Below are 17840 nucleotides of genomic sequence, written 5' to 3'. Positions count from 1 at the left end.
AAATTTTAAATGAAATAGTAATCATATTACGAGGAACCTGTGATCCAGGAATTGTGTCCTACCTTTGGACCCACAGATCCATCTTCACCTGGGATACCAGGAATACCAGGTGCTCCGTCTGGGCCTGGTTCTCCCTAAAGTCATAAAACCAATATATCACTGTTATTCGAAACATTACGGTGCTATATACTCAGTAGTGTATACTGAAAATATGGAAATAGATAATATTTGATTTAGTTAGTAAGGACATTAAAATTGTACATACTTTTGGTCCTGGTTCTCCTATTCCTCTCTCACCTTGTGGTCCAGATTCTCCTGGAAAGCCCTGATCACCCTGGGATCAAATTTGAATGTACTGTATATTTACATAAAATCACAAACCCAAACACGCAAAGCCCTTGAGGAATAATTCTCCCCAAAAAACGGTATGACATGAGGGTAAGTAATTTCATTTTTGGGCGTTAATAACAACATCAACAACATGATGGCGAGTTTCTTTTATGGGTCTATTCTTTTAAATGTTGTTTAGGGGATATTTATGATAGTATGGATTAAAAGTACTTATTCTAAAGATGAAGTACCTTGCATTGAATTAATATCAGACCACAAATTTAAAAAAAACACACACACAAAATGTACCTTAGTTCCCACCATGCCCACTCCAGGAGGGCCTCTTGGGCCAGGTGGACCTATGGGTCCCGGGTCTCCCTGCGGTGAGAAACACCATATCAAAAAGCGTTTTCAAAATTGAAGCCATACTATGATTTCCTATAAAATTATGTAGGATGCAGCCTATGGATAGATAAGAACTTTGCCTTTTCACCCTGGAGCCCAACTCCTGGAAATCCCATCAGTCCAGGCAAACCCGGTTCCCCTGTGTTACCCTACAGAAGTAAGGAACAACTAGTGTCTTATTGCTGGATCTTATTACATGTTTCTTATTAAATTGATATTATACTATACCTTATCACCCTTGATGCTAATCCCAGGAGGTCCACGTCCACCCTTAGGACCCTCAAATCCTCTGTCACCCTGAAATGTGGTGAACAACAGTGCATCAGTACATTATTAATGCATAGAGCTCAACCAGTCACATCAGTGCTAATGAGCAGACCCTTGTAAATGACTGATTATGACATAATATACTTAAATGTAAACTGAATGTAATATTTTCAGACACTTAATTACATGTAAATTTGGATGGAGGTTTTTATTGTTAACTCTTGCCTTTGTTCCTGGTAAACCCTCTCCGGGAAACCCTTGGTTGCCTTGAACTCCTGGAGGTCCTGGTGGGCCCTAACAAACAGATACTAAATATTAGTATATTATATATACATATACAGTGGATAAGATGTCTGATAGTTGTCTGGTACAGTAGAACTCATGGCTGAGGGTGTGTATCTCCCTCTAGTGGTTACTGACGTATCACTTACAGGCATTCCTGGCTCGCCAATACCAACAGGCCCGGTCGGCCCAGGCCTGCCTTGGCCACCCTTTTCCCCCTTTCAAAACACAAAGAGAATACAAAAATATGATTCCATTATAACTGTACAATAATAAATGCATATTGATGCACTACCATTCAAAAGTTTAGGATTTGGTGAGATGTTTTTAATTGTTCTATTCCCTTATGCTCACCAAGGCTGGATTATATTATATTAGTTGCATGGCTGGCATTATATACAAGCCATGCAACTCCACTCTGACGGTCACAGATGTCTCCTTCCTTAATGAGCTAAATGACTTTTATGCTCGCTTTGACAATAACAACAAGGAGACAGCCACCAAGATCACACTCTCAGGAGACCATCAGACCCTCAAACTTACCTCCACAGATTTCTGCACAGCATTGAGCCGGATCAATGCATGCAAAGCTGCTGGCCCTGACGGCATTTCTGGACGTGTGCTCAGGACATGTGCAGAGCAGCTCGCAGGGGTCTTCACAGACATTTTCAACCTGCTGTTGGCACAGTTTACCCAAGCAACTGTGCCAACATGCTTTAAGTCCACATCCATTGTGCCAGTGCCGAAACACTCCTCCCCGACGTGCCTGAATGACTACCGCCCCGTAGCACTCACACCCATTGTTATGAAGTGCTTTGAGAGACTGGTCCTGGCACACCTCAAGAACTGCCTCCCACCCACACTGGACCCACACCAATTTGCCTATCGAAGCAATAGGAGCACTGAGGATGCAGTATGAACAGTACTGCGCTCTGTACTCACACACTTGGATAACAACAACACATGTACGGATATTGTTTGTTGATTTCAGCTCAGCATTCAACACCGTCATTCCCTCCAAGCTGACCACTAAACTTGGAGACTTGGGTGTTAACACCTCCCTCTGCAGCTGGATTATGGACTTTACCTCAGCATGTTAGATCAGCCCACACCTGCTCCACCACCATCATCACACTCAACACCGGCGTACCACAGGGCTGTGTGCTGAGCCCATTTCTCTACTCCCTCTACACCCATGACTGCAGGCCTGTGCATGGATCCAACTCCATCATCAAGTTTGCTGATGACACCACAGTGATTGGCCTCATCAGAGACAACGATGAGACTGCCTACAGGGAGGAGGTACAGCACCTGGCTGAATGGTGCGCTGACAATAGCCTGCTCCTCAACACCAGCAAGACAAAAGAACTTATTATGGACTTCAGGAAGAAGAAAAGTGGCACGCATGACCCCATCCACATTAAGGGACACAGGGACACCACTTCCTGCCATTGAGGACGTCCAGCGAAAACGCTGTTTACGTCGAGCTCGCGGCATTCTTAAGGACTCCTCTCACCCTGACCATAGACTGTTTAACTTACTGCCCTCTGGGAGGCGCTTCAGGAGCCTCCGAACAAACACCAGCAGACTCAGGATCAGCTTTTCCCCTACAGCTGTCTCCCTACTGAACTCTGCCCGATGATACCCCTTCACACACCACTACAAACTCTTCACCCCTCCCCATCACTAAATCGGTTTAAAAAAAAAAAGAAATGCATCTACACACTGAGTACTATGTACTGGAAATTAAAAGTTTCTATGCACTTTCAGTGTTCATTGCACTAGTGTTTATATATCTTAATGTATAGCTTATTCATATCCATTTGTAATTATGTTCATAGTTTTTGCTCATAGTGTACATACATTTACTGCATTTATATTTACATACATTTATTGATAATCCATCTGTATAGTATGTTCATATCACCCATCTGTATATCATACTGATAGTATTTCAAATTTGTAAATTATGTCCATAGTACTGCCTTATCTGTATATTTCTGTACATATGTAACATATTGTAGGCACTGTATATCCTGTACCTCTGCTTATTGCACTTCTGGTTAGATGCTAACTGCATTTCGTTGCCCTGTACCTTACATGTGCAATGACAATAAAGTTGAATCTAATCTAATCTAATCTAATCTAATCTAATCTAATCTAATCTAATCTAATCTAATTATATTCGATTTTTTTTTAAATGCAGTAAAAACAGTAGTATTGTGAAATACTATTGACAGTTTTTTTTATTGCAATATATTTAAAAATATAATTGATTCCTGTGATGCAAAGCTGAATTTTCAGCATCGTTACTCCAGTCTTCAGTGTCACATGATCCTTCAGAATTCTTAAGAGTATCTTGACATTCGATTACCTTTGCACCAGGAAACCCAACCCCTGGGTCCCCCTGAGGGCCGGTGGGTCCGCTAGGTCCTCGCTCACCCTGTATAGATGTCACTGTCATTCCATGTCGTATCATTTTCATGTTTATCATTCATATTATCACATCACATACTAATGGTGAGAGGCAGTCTCCTTACTTTAGGTCCGACGGGGCCCTCGGGGCCAGAGTCGCCAGGGTTACCATTCAGTCCCTGCAACAGACAGACATTCAAGTATTGGTCTATATTATATAATTCACTTCAAACTAATTACACTTCATCTATGAGTTAACTGTACTGACAGCGTGTGTGTTTTGATATGTTAAAGTACCCATTCATTACAAGTTCATAGCATTTGTGACAGGCTTTTTAAAAAATAAAGTATTACTGATACAGGGGCCATATTACAGACACATCTTGACTTAAGATTCCTGTTAGTAATTAACTTCCCTTAGAAAATAGAACTTATAGAACTCAAATCTTATATTAAGTTAACCTTATAGGAATTTGTCATAGATCATTCATCCGATCTTTACCAAGTTTTGCACATAGCAGCTAGGCACGGTGCTGGTAAAATTTCAAAAGGATTAAGATTTATCTAAATGTTTTGGAGATATAAGTGAATTAAATGGTCTGGCATTGCTAATTTTTCACGAACTGAGCTATATCTCCTGAACGCAATGTTCAAACTTAACAAAACATGATACACTTAGACCATATGACATTCAGATGTCAAAATCGTACCTATGTGGGGCATTACAAATAAAAATCCTTAATAACATTGTAACCATATAGTGGACCATGGATGTGATAAAATATTCTCCAATATGACTCGGCTACAGCCAATCAAATTTCAACAGGTAATAACTTCAAATGAATAATAAACGCACTAAATTTTGTGAAAATCTGGCAGAAGAGGATGCTGTTGTTTATAGAAGCCTGCTGCCATTGAATAAAAAATAAAAGAAGAATTGCACCTTTTTATCTCACAATTCTGAATTTTGTCTTGCAATTGTGAGTTTTTGTGCACTCATTTGTGACTTTTTCATAGAATTGCAAGTTGTAAAGTCAGAACTGCAGGATAAAAATTCGCAATTACGAGTAACAAAGTCAGAATCGCAATTCTGACTTTTCCCCTCAAAATTGTGTTATATAAACTTGCAATTGCGAGTTATAAAATCAGAATTGCGGGATACAACAGAATTGCGAGTTTTTTCTCACAATTCTGACTATTTTCTTGCAATTGTGAGTTTATATCTTGCAAATCTGACTTTTTTCTTTTAATTCGGACTACTTTTTTCAGAATTGTGAGATATAAACTCACAATTGCGAGTTACAAAGGTCAGTTCTGAGGAGAAAAATAGAGTGATTATATCCTCACAGTCACAAGTTTATATCTCACAATTTTGAGTTTACAACACACAATTGTGAATTTATATCATGCAATTCTGAATTTAACTTGCAATTTTGAGCTTATGTCTTGTAATTCTAAGAAAAAAGTCAGAATTCAGAGTTTATATCACACAGTTCTGAGGGAAAAAAAATAAAAATAAATCAGAACTGAACTGGCATTGTGGGATAAAAAGTCGTAATTCTTTTTTATTCAGTGGTGGAAATAGGCTTCCATTGTTTTAAGCAACTTATTGGATTGTCGTAAATTGTTTAGCAATATAATCAGATACAATCCTATTTTTAGGTCTGGCCTATTAGGACTAATTATATCCTTTGTGCACAGTCTAAACTTATCAAAAAACATTTCAACTCACAGATGAAGTCTAATATTCAATTCAGTTCAATTCAATAATACTAATGTTGTCCAAAAGAGGAACCACAGGATAAGTCATCATATCAGGATAAATCATTGCATTTCAAATCTTTTCCCAACAGTTTTAGTCAGTTTGAATAACTGAATAACTTAACGTAGTACACAAATGCATATCAATTCATATCTCCGTTATGCATTTTCAGAATTGCATGTATTTCTGTAGACTATTTAATTAAACCTTGTAAACTGTTTTATGCAGACCTTGCTCCACAAATTGTAGCTGCTTCAAAAAAACTGAAACAGACAAGGATAGTAAAGCTAGCCATGCCATCACTTATAATGCGTTTTCATTGGACACATGACAGCCAGACAGACAGATTCCCCGTCAGCAGAGAATAGACTGTGTGGGAAACTGAAGCTCTCTAAATCTGAATCGGTTAAAAAAACAGAGGCTGCTGTCATCACACCAAAAGCACAGGGACAGAGACTGAGACTGAAGGAGGAGGGCAGGACATAGTAACCCCTGTCCTTATGCTAATCCAGAGGAACAAAGACAGCCGTCAGAGAGGAACAATGGCCTGTAGGCCTGGATTCACTGCTTTAGCTATGTTACATTAGTGTAAGAACAGCACTAAATCCCTCGATCACATTCCATTAGTGCAGGGACAGAAGAGATCATCTGATTGTGTGAGCCTGATCGTTTCCTCACTGTGCTTGGGAAGTGCGTTACTCTTATTTCATAATAATGATATACTTCTTTATAAGGTTGTGCTATATCGTTCTGTCTATATGCAGATTTCCAGATATTGAAGTGGGATCAAAAGTCTGAAATTTCCTGCTTGTATGTCACCCATAATTCAAAAGAATTTTTTTTTACATTTTAGTATAGGAACAATTCTCACTATTAACTAGTTGCTTATTAGCACGCCTATTAATAACATATTGGCTGTTTATTAGTACTTATAAAGCACATATTCTGCACGACCATATTCTACATCCCTAATCCTACACAATACCTAAATTGAACAACTACCTTAACTATTAATAAGGAGCAAATTAGGAGTTTATTAAGGCAAAAGTCATAGTTAATTGGTTATTAATAACAAAAACTGGAAAATATTATTATTTATTCAATTTTGCATAAAGAAAATTAGACTTCTTTTTGAATTAAACATTTTTTGACATTAATTTTCAGCTCAAATTCTCATTACCTTAATGTAAAAGCTCATCATCACTATTCAATGCAATAAAAAAATCCTGTCTAAATGCAATAATTCAAAATTCAATAATTAATTAATAAAATAATACCAGATATAAATATAACATATATGTCATATTCTTGTCCAAGATTTTTTTTTTATGTTTTTGAAAGGCTTCTTATGTTCACCAAGACTGCACAAAAACAGCAAAAAACAAGAACCTAATGTTGTAAGATATTATTACCATTTAAAATAATTATAATACCATCTAAAATGTATTTTAACATATTAAATTGTTTAAATATAATATATTTAATATGTAATAATATATTTTATATAAAAATCTGAATTTTTAGCAGCCATTACTTCAGTCGCCAGTGTCACGTGATCCTCCAGAAATCATTATTATTTTTGATTTGGTGCTCTAGAAAGATTTCTTATTATTACCAATTAAAAAAGTGTTAATATATTTGTGGAAACAGTGATGAGTTTTATAAATTTAACAATTATTTTCTGCATTTTTTTTTTCAATAGAAAGTAGATTTTGTACATCATATTTTCATTTTTATTTAGTTTTTCAGTTTTAATTTGTAAAATCATTAATATTATAATATTCAAATCGTCCTTTTTTACATTACATTACTAAGAATAACTGTCACAAAAATAGTGCCACAATGCAACAAATCATAATGAAAAATCAAGGTAAATTCATGCATATATCACAAACTTGATGCAGGCAACCTGATCTCCTCGTGGTCCACGTGGTCCTGGAGGTCCATCTGGGCCCTGTGGGAATGAGGGACAGGATCATCAAGACACATTGTGGGCCACATACAGACAACAGATCCAGAGAATCTTTTCCTAAAACCTACTTGATCTCCTTTCATCCCTGGGGCGCCACATTCTCCTTTCCCGCCCTACAGAACGGAGAGAGAGTGAACGTAAATGTCATTGTCCTGCTGATATCATCTATAACACTTCACCATCAAGCTATCTTCTGTGAAACACTGTACTGATGTTTTAAAAGCATCATTCAGGATGAAACACGCTCATCGTTTGCTGATAAGCTTTGAGTAATATAAGTGAACTCACTGTCATTAAGTCAAATATACTTGCCTTTTCTCCTTTTGATCCTGGTCTTCCCTGCAATAAAAGAAGCAAGTACTTGATCAATCAGAGACCCAGCAATGAACATACAAATAAAAAGCATATCCATAACTATTTTAGAGTAAAGTATCAGGATATAGTACCCTTAGACCCTCTAATCCTGGACGTCCATTTAAACCTGCCTCTCCCTATGGATAAAACAAAGAAAATCAGATTAAATCAGATTTGAAAACACAACATCATGCTAAAAATAAGACACAGTGCACTAAAAAACTTACTTTAGATCCTCTTGGACCAGGAGGTCCATCAAATCCTGGATCACCTGGTTTACCCTAATATTTACAAAAAATTACATAATAATGATTTCAATTGTACAGTTTTAAAGAACATGGTTAGATACATTTTTCTCTGTGCAATTGAATGATATTCATTGACAAGTGCAGGCTTTCAATTCAGTTCAATAAAAGTCTGTGGATTTGATTTCTGAGAATGATGGAGTGTTGATGCAAGACGTTTTGTTTTTATTATCTCTGCATAATCCGCTGGTCTTGATCTTTAACCCGTCTGTGAAGCACAGAGAGGCCCAGGCGAAGCTCCAGCACCTGCTACACTTGCAGTGTGGGAAACACTTCCTAGTCTTTCATGTGCCGCCCTGAATCCACCTGCTATGCTCTGGCCGAGCTTTCAGAGCGATGGAGTTAACCGCTTCATTAAACACAGCTCGGAGAGAGGATTACTGCTGTTTAACACTTCTTCCTCAAACAGTTTTAACTCTGTTTGTTCATGAGCATAGTTTAGGTTGGGCTCTACCAAGTGTTTCCTCTAAATCACAAGCCTGATGTTTGATGTCTATACTCTGAAACACCATTCAGAAAGTACCATTTACAGATACAGATATACAGCTAAAAAAAAAAAAGCCAGAAGAAATGCGATTTTTAGTATTGAAATAGTGTTGTAATATTTTATATTTTCTGTTTTTCATCTTAATTTTAGTTAGAATTTTAGTGTATTTGTTGGGGGGGTGGGTGTTACTTTTATTAGTTTTAATTTTTTATTTTATTTCAGTTTTAGTTTTAGTTATTTTAGCACATCAAGTTAAACTAACTTAAAATGAAAAATAATGCCTTGGCAACTAACTGAAATAAAAAAATTAAATATTGTTATTTGTTATTAGGGCTGTCAGTCGATTAAAGTTTTTAATCTAATTAATTACATGTGTCGATTAATTAATCTAACTAATCGCAAATTACATTTGGCTGTGAAAATACCCCTAAAAGATTATTTAATGTTATTTTTGTGTTAAATGAGAAAGTATTAAGTAGACATTACAAATAGTATCTTTAGAAAGAATTATTTTAATTGATTCAACATAAAATGTATTAGGCTACACATAAATGTTTAGGCTAGATAAAAGAAGAAGATAATTTGAGAAACATCCCAGTTTTTTGTTTTTTGTTCATGCAATGGAAGTCATTGGTAACCAAAACTTCTTCAAAATACCCACTTTTATGTGCCACAAAAGTCATTCAGGTTTGAGTAAATTTTTTGGGTGAACTATCCCTTTAAAGTTTTTTCTCCTTTTTTTCCCCTGCCAGCAGATGGTGGTAAATGTCTTCATGAGTCTTTCATTTGATTCATTCAAATGGCAGATTCATTCAGGAATTCAGCCTTCATCAATTTGACAACATACATGCTGCAAATGCTCTTTCTTTCTTTCTTTCTTTCTTTGGTTGTGTTGTGAGTACAACCCAAATTCTGGAAATGTTGGGACGCTTTTTACATTTAAATAAAATGAAAACTAAAAGACTTTCAATTCACATAAGCCAATATTTTATTCATAATAGAACATAGAGAACATATGCTTAAATGGAGAAATAATCTAGAAATAAACGGAGTGTGATATCGCTTATCATGTGATATAAATATGTGAACAAAAACTCATACAGGAGCATTTTTTGCACTAATATCTTGAATTTTAGGGCATAGGGAGTTGTTGCCCTGCATCATATTTTTCAACAGTCAACTGTATGAAATGTAAGATGACGTACAGATCTAGGGACGGGGCCAGTGCTTTAACTGCGTTAATATATTTTAATCGTGTTATTTTTTCATACCTAAAAAAGTAAAGTAAAAGTAAAGTCGTGACGTATTGTCAAGTATGGTGACCCATACTCGAAATTGGTGCTCTGCGTTTAACCCATCCAAGTGCACACACACAGCAGTGAGTAGTGAACAAATCCACACACACACACACACACACACACACACACCGTGAACACACACCCGGAGCAGTGGGCAGCCATGCTGCAGCGCCCGGGGAGCAATTGGGGGTTCGGTGCCTTGCTCAAGGGCACCTCAGTCGTGGTATTGAGGGTGGAGAGAGCGCTGGACATTCCCTCCCCCCACCTACAATCCCTGCCGGCCGGGGGCTCGAACTCGCAACCTTTCGATTACTAGTCCGACTCTCTAACCATTAGGCCACGACTTCCACCTAATTAATTAAGTTAACATTAAACTGACAGATATTTCATATATTCAAGATTCAAGAGTTTTATTTGTCACATATACAATTATACAGAGTATAACCAGCAGTGAAATGTAGGGGCGGCAATCCCCGAAAAGGGGAAGCACACCGTTCCTGGAGACACTGCAATACCAGGCCGATGCGTGGAGTGGACGGAGCAAGCCCCGGCTCCAGCTCCGTGATCCAAAAATCTATTTAATATGCAGTCCCCGGGTAGGGGACGTATCAGATATTAAACTGATAAGAACAGATACTACACTTGATCTTAGCCAAAAGGCCGAGAAGCGATATATATATATATATATGGAGTCTCTTATTCTATAATGCTGTATTATTATAATAGGGATATATTATTATTATTATATTATTAGATTATTGTATTATTATTATAATAGGGATATATTATTGCAAATTCTAATATTGGTTTCCTATTTTAATATACTTTAAAATATATATTATTTCTGTGACGCATTGCTAAATTTTCAGCATCATTCTTCAGTGTGACATGATCCTTCAGTAATCATTCTAATATGCTGATTTATTATCAGTGTTGAAACTGTTGTGCTGCTTAATATTTTTTGATCCTGTGTCACCTTTTTCTTTCAAATTAAAATATAACAACATTTATTTAAAATAGAAATCTTCTCTAACAATATAAGTCTTTAAGATCACCTTTTATCCATTTAACACATCCTTGCTGAATTAAAGTATTACAAGTATTACAATTTTTGAATAAACACTGTTCTTTTTAACTTTTCATTTATCAAGGAATCCTGAAAAAAGTATATGTCCCAAAAAATATTAAAGAGGTCATCGGATGCAAAATTCATTTTACAAGTTGTTTGAACATAAATGTGATTAAGTGATTGAGGTGTTTTGTTGTTGGATGTAATAATGAATAGAGCAGTCGTCATTTACTCCTGACATCTGAGCCGCTGAAGAGGCAGAGGATTAATGTCACTTTCGCTTTGAAGTGAATGTGCCGATCCCCGATCTGCCTAAATGCGTCTATGTTTGCGCGAATCATTCGTGATCCAGCTTCATCAACAGAAGAAGTGAGTATAAGTTTTTTTTTTAATGAATCTTTGCAAATCGCCTTTCCTAATAAGGTGCTATTTAGCCAGTTTCTCGGATAAAGTAAACAGTACTGCTCATCACCCCACGGAAGAGAGGGGCGGGATTAGCAGAGCTCATTAGCATTTAAAGCAACATGGACTAAAATGGCTTGCTAAAAACAGAGCTGATTTTGCATGTTAAAAATGTGTTTTTTACACTACCAATTTGAAATTTTAACTAAAGTATGCTATAGACTTTTTATTAAGACCCAAAAGAATCGTATCAACTTATATCAAATGGGCATCCAATGACCCCTTTAAGCAGCACAACTGTTTTCAACATTGATTATAAATCAGCATATTAAAATGATTTTTGAAGGATCATGTGACACTGAAGACTGGAGTAATGATGCTAAAAATTCAGCTTTGCTTCGCAGGAATAAATTATATTTTCAAATATATTAAAATAGAAAACTCTTATTTTAAATTGCAATAATATTTCAAAATTACAGTTTTTTTCTGTATTTTTGATCCAATAGATAGAGCATTGATGAGCATAAGAAACTTCTTTAAAAAACAGTAAAAAATCTTACTGATCCCAAACTTCTGAATGGCAGTATATATATATATATATATATATATATATATATAAGTTTTTTATGGATTTATTTTTAGTTTTAGTTAACTATCCCTGGCTGTAAAATTACTGTTTAAGAACAAATGACAGATTAATTGCAGCCATATCACCCTGCAGCCCAAGACTGGTTGCCCACTGAAGCTAAGCAGTGTTGAGCCTGGTCAGTACCTGATGAGAGACCTCCTGGGAAAACTAGGTTTCTGCTGGAAGAGGTGTTAGTGAGGCCAATAGGGGGTGGTCTGTGTGGGTCCTTTGTGGTCATTAAAAATCCCAAGATGTCCTTCGAAAAAGAGTAGGGGTGTAACCCCGGCATCCTGGACAAATTTGCCCATTGGCCTCTGACAAATTATGGCCTCCTAATCATCCTCATACACTGACTGGCTGCATCACTGTCTCCTTTCCACCAATAAACTGGTGTGTGGTGGGCTTTCTGATGCAATATGGCTGCCGTCGCATCGTCCAGGTGGATGCTGCACATTGGTGGTGTTTGAGGAGATTCCCCCTTTCTATGTAAAGTGCTTTGAGTACCCAGAAAAGCGCTATATAAATGTAATGAATTATTATAATTATTATTAATGCTGTGGCTCTGTCTCTCCATTCAATTTTGCAACACCTTGAAGTCCCCAACACTTATGTCAGAGTCCTTTTTGTTGACAATAAATCTGCATTTAATACAATTATTCCAGTTAAACTTTTTGATATGGTAAAGCAATTGGGGATTCAACACTCCCTTGCTCTTTGGATTTTGGATTTTTTTGCAGAACAGAACACAAGTAGTTAAAATTAATAATACATTTTCAAGTCTTAACAATTAGTGTGGGGGCCCCACAAGGATGTGTACTGTCACCATTATTGTACTCTGTATACACTAATGTTTGTGTTTCACATTGTAAATCAGTGCAAATTTTTAAGTTTGCAGATGACACTACATTGATTGGTTTAATAACAAATAATAACGAATCGGACTATAGAAGGGAGGTTTCTACACCGTTTGAATGGAGTTGTACTCATAATCTGAAGTTGAATGTCCTAAAAACAAAGGAAATGGAAAAATGCTGTCTCGCCATTGACTACTAATGGTCAGGACATTGAAAATGTTCAATGTTTTACATTTCTCGGGACTACCATCTCTGCAACATTAAAGTGGGACAACAACCTAAGAGGCATTGTGAAAAAATTATTCTTAAAACAGCTTAAAAAGTTTGGTGTATCTAAAGTTGGTATGCTCAAATTTTATAGAGCTGTTATTGAAAGCGTGCTGACTTTCTCATTTACATTATGTTTGGTAGCTCCACAGTACAGCAGAGAAGTCAGATTTGTAATATCATTCGGGCTGCTTCAAAAAATTATTGGCTGTGATCTCACTATTGATGAGATCTATGTCTCACGTTTGCAGAAAAAAAGGTTTAACAATCCTGAAAGACACCTTGCATCCAGCCAGACACCTATTTACACCTCTTCCTTCAGGCAGACGCCTTAGAGCAAGTCTACACGTTTTCTGAACAGTACTTATTTTAGGATTGTCCATGCTCTTAATTCCTCTGGTATCTATGCATCTGCCTTTCACTCCTTATAATTGATAGGACATATATGTATAGTTGGATTTATGTATGTGTATGTACTTATGTATGTATTTAATGTATGCTATCATTGTTGATGAGCTCACCAAGCAAATTCCAAACAACTATAGTGTTTGGCAATAAATAAATAATCATGTTGGTGCTTTTGTAATTATGAATATCTACAGAAATGTTTACTGTTTTATTAATCTGCAGACGATGCTGGATGTGACATGATGAGAATTGACTGCAGAAATATCAACAGTGTTGATATAAACTCACTGGATTTCCGGGAGGACCTCTCTCTCCTTTTTCACACTGACAGGATTTGGGTTGTGGACACTGTAACAGAGAAAAAATAATAATAAAAGAGAAATTATATGCCATCACTGTATTATTTGGTATTGTAGTGTTTTTTTTTTTAATCATTTTATTTGACTTTATTTTATTTTGTATTAAAACAATTCCAACTCAAATCAATATTCTCAGTGGAATACGGTCAGTACAGTCAGCTGATCTTTATCACAAAATGACTGCATCATTTTGTAAAAAGTAAATCATATTTACTTTGAAAAACAAACTTATACACTTTAAAATGTTTTTATGAAATAACTATACTTACAACTGTGTTCGCAAGTTCACTCTGTAAAAGACAAAAGAGAACATTGTAGACTGAACTGAACAAAATTGTAAACCATTAACAGATACCTACATATTTTGAGGGGACTGTGATGATAGTTATGTATCAAAATGACTTTTAACGACTATAGTTTTTTAATCACATATTTTTTACCACCTTTTGACCTTTAGGTACTGTATCCCGTCCATCTTTCATGTCTTCTAGGTGAAAACTGCCCTGCCTCTAAACACTTACCAGTTCCCTGAAGAGCTTGTCATCCAGCTGTGGGTCAGTGAGGCTGAACAGGTGCTGCTGAGGTGGTGCGCTGGCGATGGACCTCAGTCTACCGTTGTCCTGCTCGTCTCGTGTGGATCCTGACAGCCCAATGACAAACATGCGGATGTTGTGGTTCTTGGCATCTGTGGCTGCAGTCACAGCACTAGGGCTGCGCGGGTGATCCACCCCTTCCGTCAACAGAAGCGCTGCTCTTAAGCTACTGGGCGACGTCTCACGGGTGAAGAGCCGAGTGGCGTTTGAGATGGCGTAAGATGAGTAGGTGCCATGGCCGATGTAAGTCATGGCATCCACTCGGCTGTGGAACACATCAATGTCCTGCCAGTCGCGGAAGTTGTGCTCCACTGAGACGGTGCTGCTGTACTGCAGGAGGGCGAGTCTCACCCGCATACGCCAGCCAGACACCTGGAGCTGCATCAGCCTGGTGCTGAAGCGCAACACAAACTCCCTCTGCCTCTCAAACAGAAGCAATTTGGCTTTCTCTGAACTGTCCACTAAAAACGCCAACTCCACTGGACAGAACAGAGCTGCAGGAAAATTAAATTAAGATATTACAGATTAGAGTAGACAGACACAAAGAAGAGAAAGACAGACAGAGAGACAGAAGAGAAAGACAGACAGACAGACAGACAGACAGACAGACGGACAGAGGACAAAGATGAACAGACAGGTAGAAAGACTGTCAGACATAGAGAAAGACAGACAGGTAGACCATTAGAAAGATGGACAGACAGACAGATAAATAGACGTAGAAAGACAGACAGAACTGAAAAACGGACTGAAAGGTAGACAAGTAGAAAAATGAACAGACAGACAGAAGAGAAAGACAGACAGGCGGACGGACGGACGGACGGAAAGACAGACAGACAGACAGACAGACAGACAGACAGACAGACAGACAGACAGACAGACAGATAGATAGATAGATAGATAGATAGATAGATAGATAGATAGATAGATAGATAGATAGATAGATAGATAGATAGATAGATAGATAGATAGATAGATAGATAGATGATGGACGGATGGATGGATAGACAGAAAGACAGACAGACAGAAGAGACAGACAGTCAGTCAGACAGACAGACAGATAGACAGAAAGACAGACAGACAGAAGAGACAGACAGTCAGTCAGACAGACAGACAGATAGACAGAAAGACAGACAGACAGAAGAGACAGACAGTCAGACAGACAGACAGACAGACAGACAGACAGATAGACAGAAAGACAGAAGAGACAGACAGTCAGACAGACAGACAGACAGACAGACAGACAGACAGACAGACAGACAGACAGATAGATAGATAGATAGATAGATAGATAGATAGATAGATAGATAGATAGATAGATAGATAGATAGATAGATAGATAGATAGATAGATAGATAGATAGATAGATAGATAGACCAGTAGAAAGATGGACAGACAGACTGTAGAGAATTACATATAGACAGATAGTAGAAAGACAGAAGAGAAAGATGGAAAGATACACAGAAGAGAAAAACAGAGACAGACAGATAGGTAGAATCGTAGAAAGACAGACAGACAGAAGAGAAAGACAGATAGGTAGACTGTTAGAAGGACGAACAGACAGATAAATATGGACAGACAGACAAAGAGAAAGAAAGACATAGATAGACAGACAGCAGACAGACAGATGGTAGAAAGACAGACAGAATAGAAAGACAAACAGATGGTAGAAAGACAGGCAGACAGACAGACAAACTGACAGAAAAGAAAGACGAAAAACAGACAGACAGAAGAGAAAGACAGAAGAGAAAGCTAGACAGGTGGAAAGATGGACAGACAGACAGAAAAGAAAGATGGACAGACAGACAAACAGGTAGACATAAAGACAGACAGAAAATTAGAGTTTCTTACTTTTGACTTCATTCTGCATGACACTGTTGTCAGGCTTCTGTCTGTTTTTTCTTCTGTTCTGGTTTCTAGCACTAGAGGACAGTATCAGCAGCAGGACACACAGCATCACAGCACCCTGCATCCTTCCTGCTTATTCACCGCCACTCTACAAACCAATCAGATGTCTGTTTCACTGTTTAACACATAACTGGAAATATGTCCCTAAAATAGTGTATTTATGTTTTGTCATCCTAAGTACGGTACATCATGAGTATATTAAAGTCCACTAGCCTGTCTTATAGTAGTCGGACAAACAATGCAAATGCAAAATAAAACCTTCATTAAAGCAGTTAGCCAAGTGTGGCTATGTATTACCGTAATTTTAAAACAATAAGCTTTTTAGGCTATGCAAACTTTTTATCCGTGGTAAAATCACTGTAATAGCCCGGAATAGCTTTTAGCTTTAATTATATATAAAAGGGGAAAGGGAAGTGTGTGTGTGGCCAAGTATGGTGACCCATACTCGGAATTTGTGCTCTGCATTTAACCCATCCAAGTGTACACACAGTAGTGAACATACACCCAGAGCAGTGCGCGGCCAATGCTGCGGCACCCAGGGAGCAGTTGGGGGTTCGGTGCCTTGCTCAAGGGTCTCACCTCAGTCGTGGTATTGAGGGTGGAGAGAGTGTTGGTTATTCACTCCCCCCACCTACAATCCCGGACCTGAGACTCGAACCCACGCCCTTCGGGTTACAAGTCCGACTCTCTATCCATTAGGCCACGTCTGCCCCATTATCAATGTTTCTTTACTCCTGAACAAACATGAGTATATTTTCAAGCCAACTCCAATCCAATTTATATTTATGAGTAGATAATAGTTTATTGCAGTGATTGATAGTGCAGTTCAACCAATTAAACTGATTGTTGCAATACATTACACCTGGACCTAGGAAAATCTACATCTTGACTGTAGAAATGCTGAGGGGTCAGAAAGGGCATATCCTATGAACTCTCCTGAGGCTGTCATGCACGTGGCCTGTCCATTTCAGCCCTGAAGCTGCTAAAAAATCACTTCAGTCTGACACAAGCATGCTGCTGCTATAAATATTTTACTGGGAAATATTAACATTTTATTTCATAATGATATTATCCTTCTTTTTACAATTGAATTCAAGTTTTAAAACTGCTTCTGTGCTGCTACAAATATTAATAAAAAATGATTTAATTCTTAATTAAATATTATATTAAGCACATTTTTATTTTAATATATTATTTTATCTTACTCTTCATCATTAAGATCTAAACTTTTCAACTTCACATTATATCAGCTGTAACACAAAATATATATCTGCTGTCTTGTGTCCAAGACAATATCGAATATCATCTGAAAATATAACAGTAGGCATTTATTATAGTGGTACCTTACCAAAATGTTGACTGCTGTCTGTACTGTCCGTCTCCTTAATAATCCAATGCAATCACTGAGCTCCAGTTACATCCTCATGGTGTGTGATACCTCCGTGTGAAAGAACTAGAGGCAGAACAGGCAAAGTTTC

General features: G+C 37.4%; 1 protein-coding gene across 1 annotated transcript in view; it reads right to left on the bottom strand.

Moving 5' to 3' along the window:
- Nucleotides 1-17840, bottom strand: part of LOC306885850 (uncharacterized protein) — a 27740-nt gene extending 9900 nt beyond the window's left edge. The window contains exons 1-19 of the mRNA XM_079442636.1: nucleotides 17711-17840; nucleotides 16306-16450; nucleotides 14386-14951; nucleotides 14134-14154; nucleotides 13794-13853; nucleotides 8015-8068; nucleotides 7880-7924; nucleotides 7746-7772; nucleotides 7502-7546; nucleotides 7371-7415; nucleotides 3825-3878; nucleotides 3659-3727; nucleotides 1434-1502; nucleotides 1228-1296; nucleotides 964-1032; nucleotides 816-884; nucleotides 640-708; nucleotides 266-334; nucleotides 63-134 (exon numbers count right to left, since the gene is read on the bottom strand). Of these exons, the coding sequence (XP_079298762.1) occupies nucleotides 63-134; nucleotides 266-334; nucleotides 640-708; nucleotides 816-884; nucleotides 964-1032; nucleotides 1228-1296; nucleotides 1434-1502; nucleotides 3659-3727; nucleotides 3825-3878; nucleotides 7371-7415; nucleotides 7502-7546; nucleotides 7746-7772; nucleotides 7880-7924; nucleotides 8015-8068; nucleotides 13794-13853; nucleotides 14134-14154; nucleotides 14386-14951; nucleotides 16306-16426 (1593 nt within the window). The 5' untranslated portion in view covers nucleotides 16427-16450; nucleotides 17711-17840. The remainder of the gene's footprint in view (nucleotides 1-62; nucleotides 135-265; nucleotides 335-639; nucleotides 709-815; nucleotides 885-963; nucleotides 1033-1227; nucleotides 1297-1433; nucleotides 1503-3658; nucleotides 3728-3824; nucleotides 3879-7370; nucleotides 7416-7501; nucleotides 7547-7745; nucleotides 7773-7879; nucleotides 7925-8014; nucleotides 8069-13793; nucleotides 13854-14133; nucleotides 14155-14385; nucleotides 14952-16305; nucleotides 16451-17710) is intronic.

The sequence above is a fragment of the Barbus barbus genome (genome assembly GCF_936440315.1).
Source record: "Barbus barbus genome assembly, chromosome: 19".
Lineage (NCBI taxonomy): Eukaryota > Metazoa > Chordata > Actinopteri > Cypriniformes > Cyprinidae > Barbus > Barbus barbus.
The sequence above is the reverse complement of the archived record's forward strand: the minus strand, read 5'-3'. Positions and strand labels throughout refer to the sequence as shown.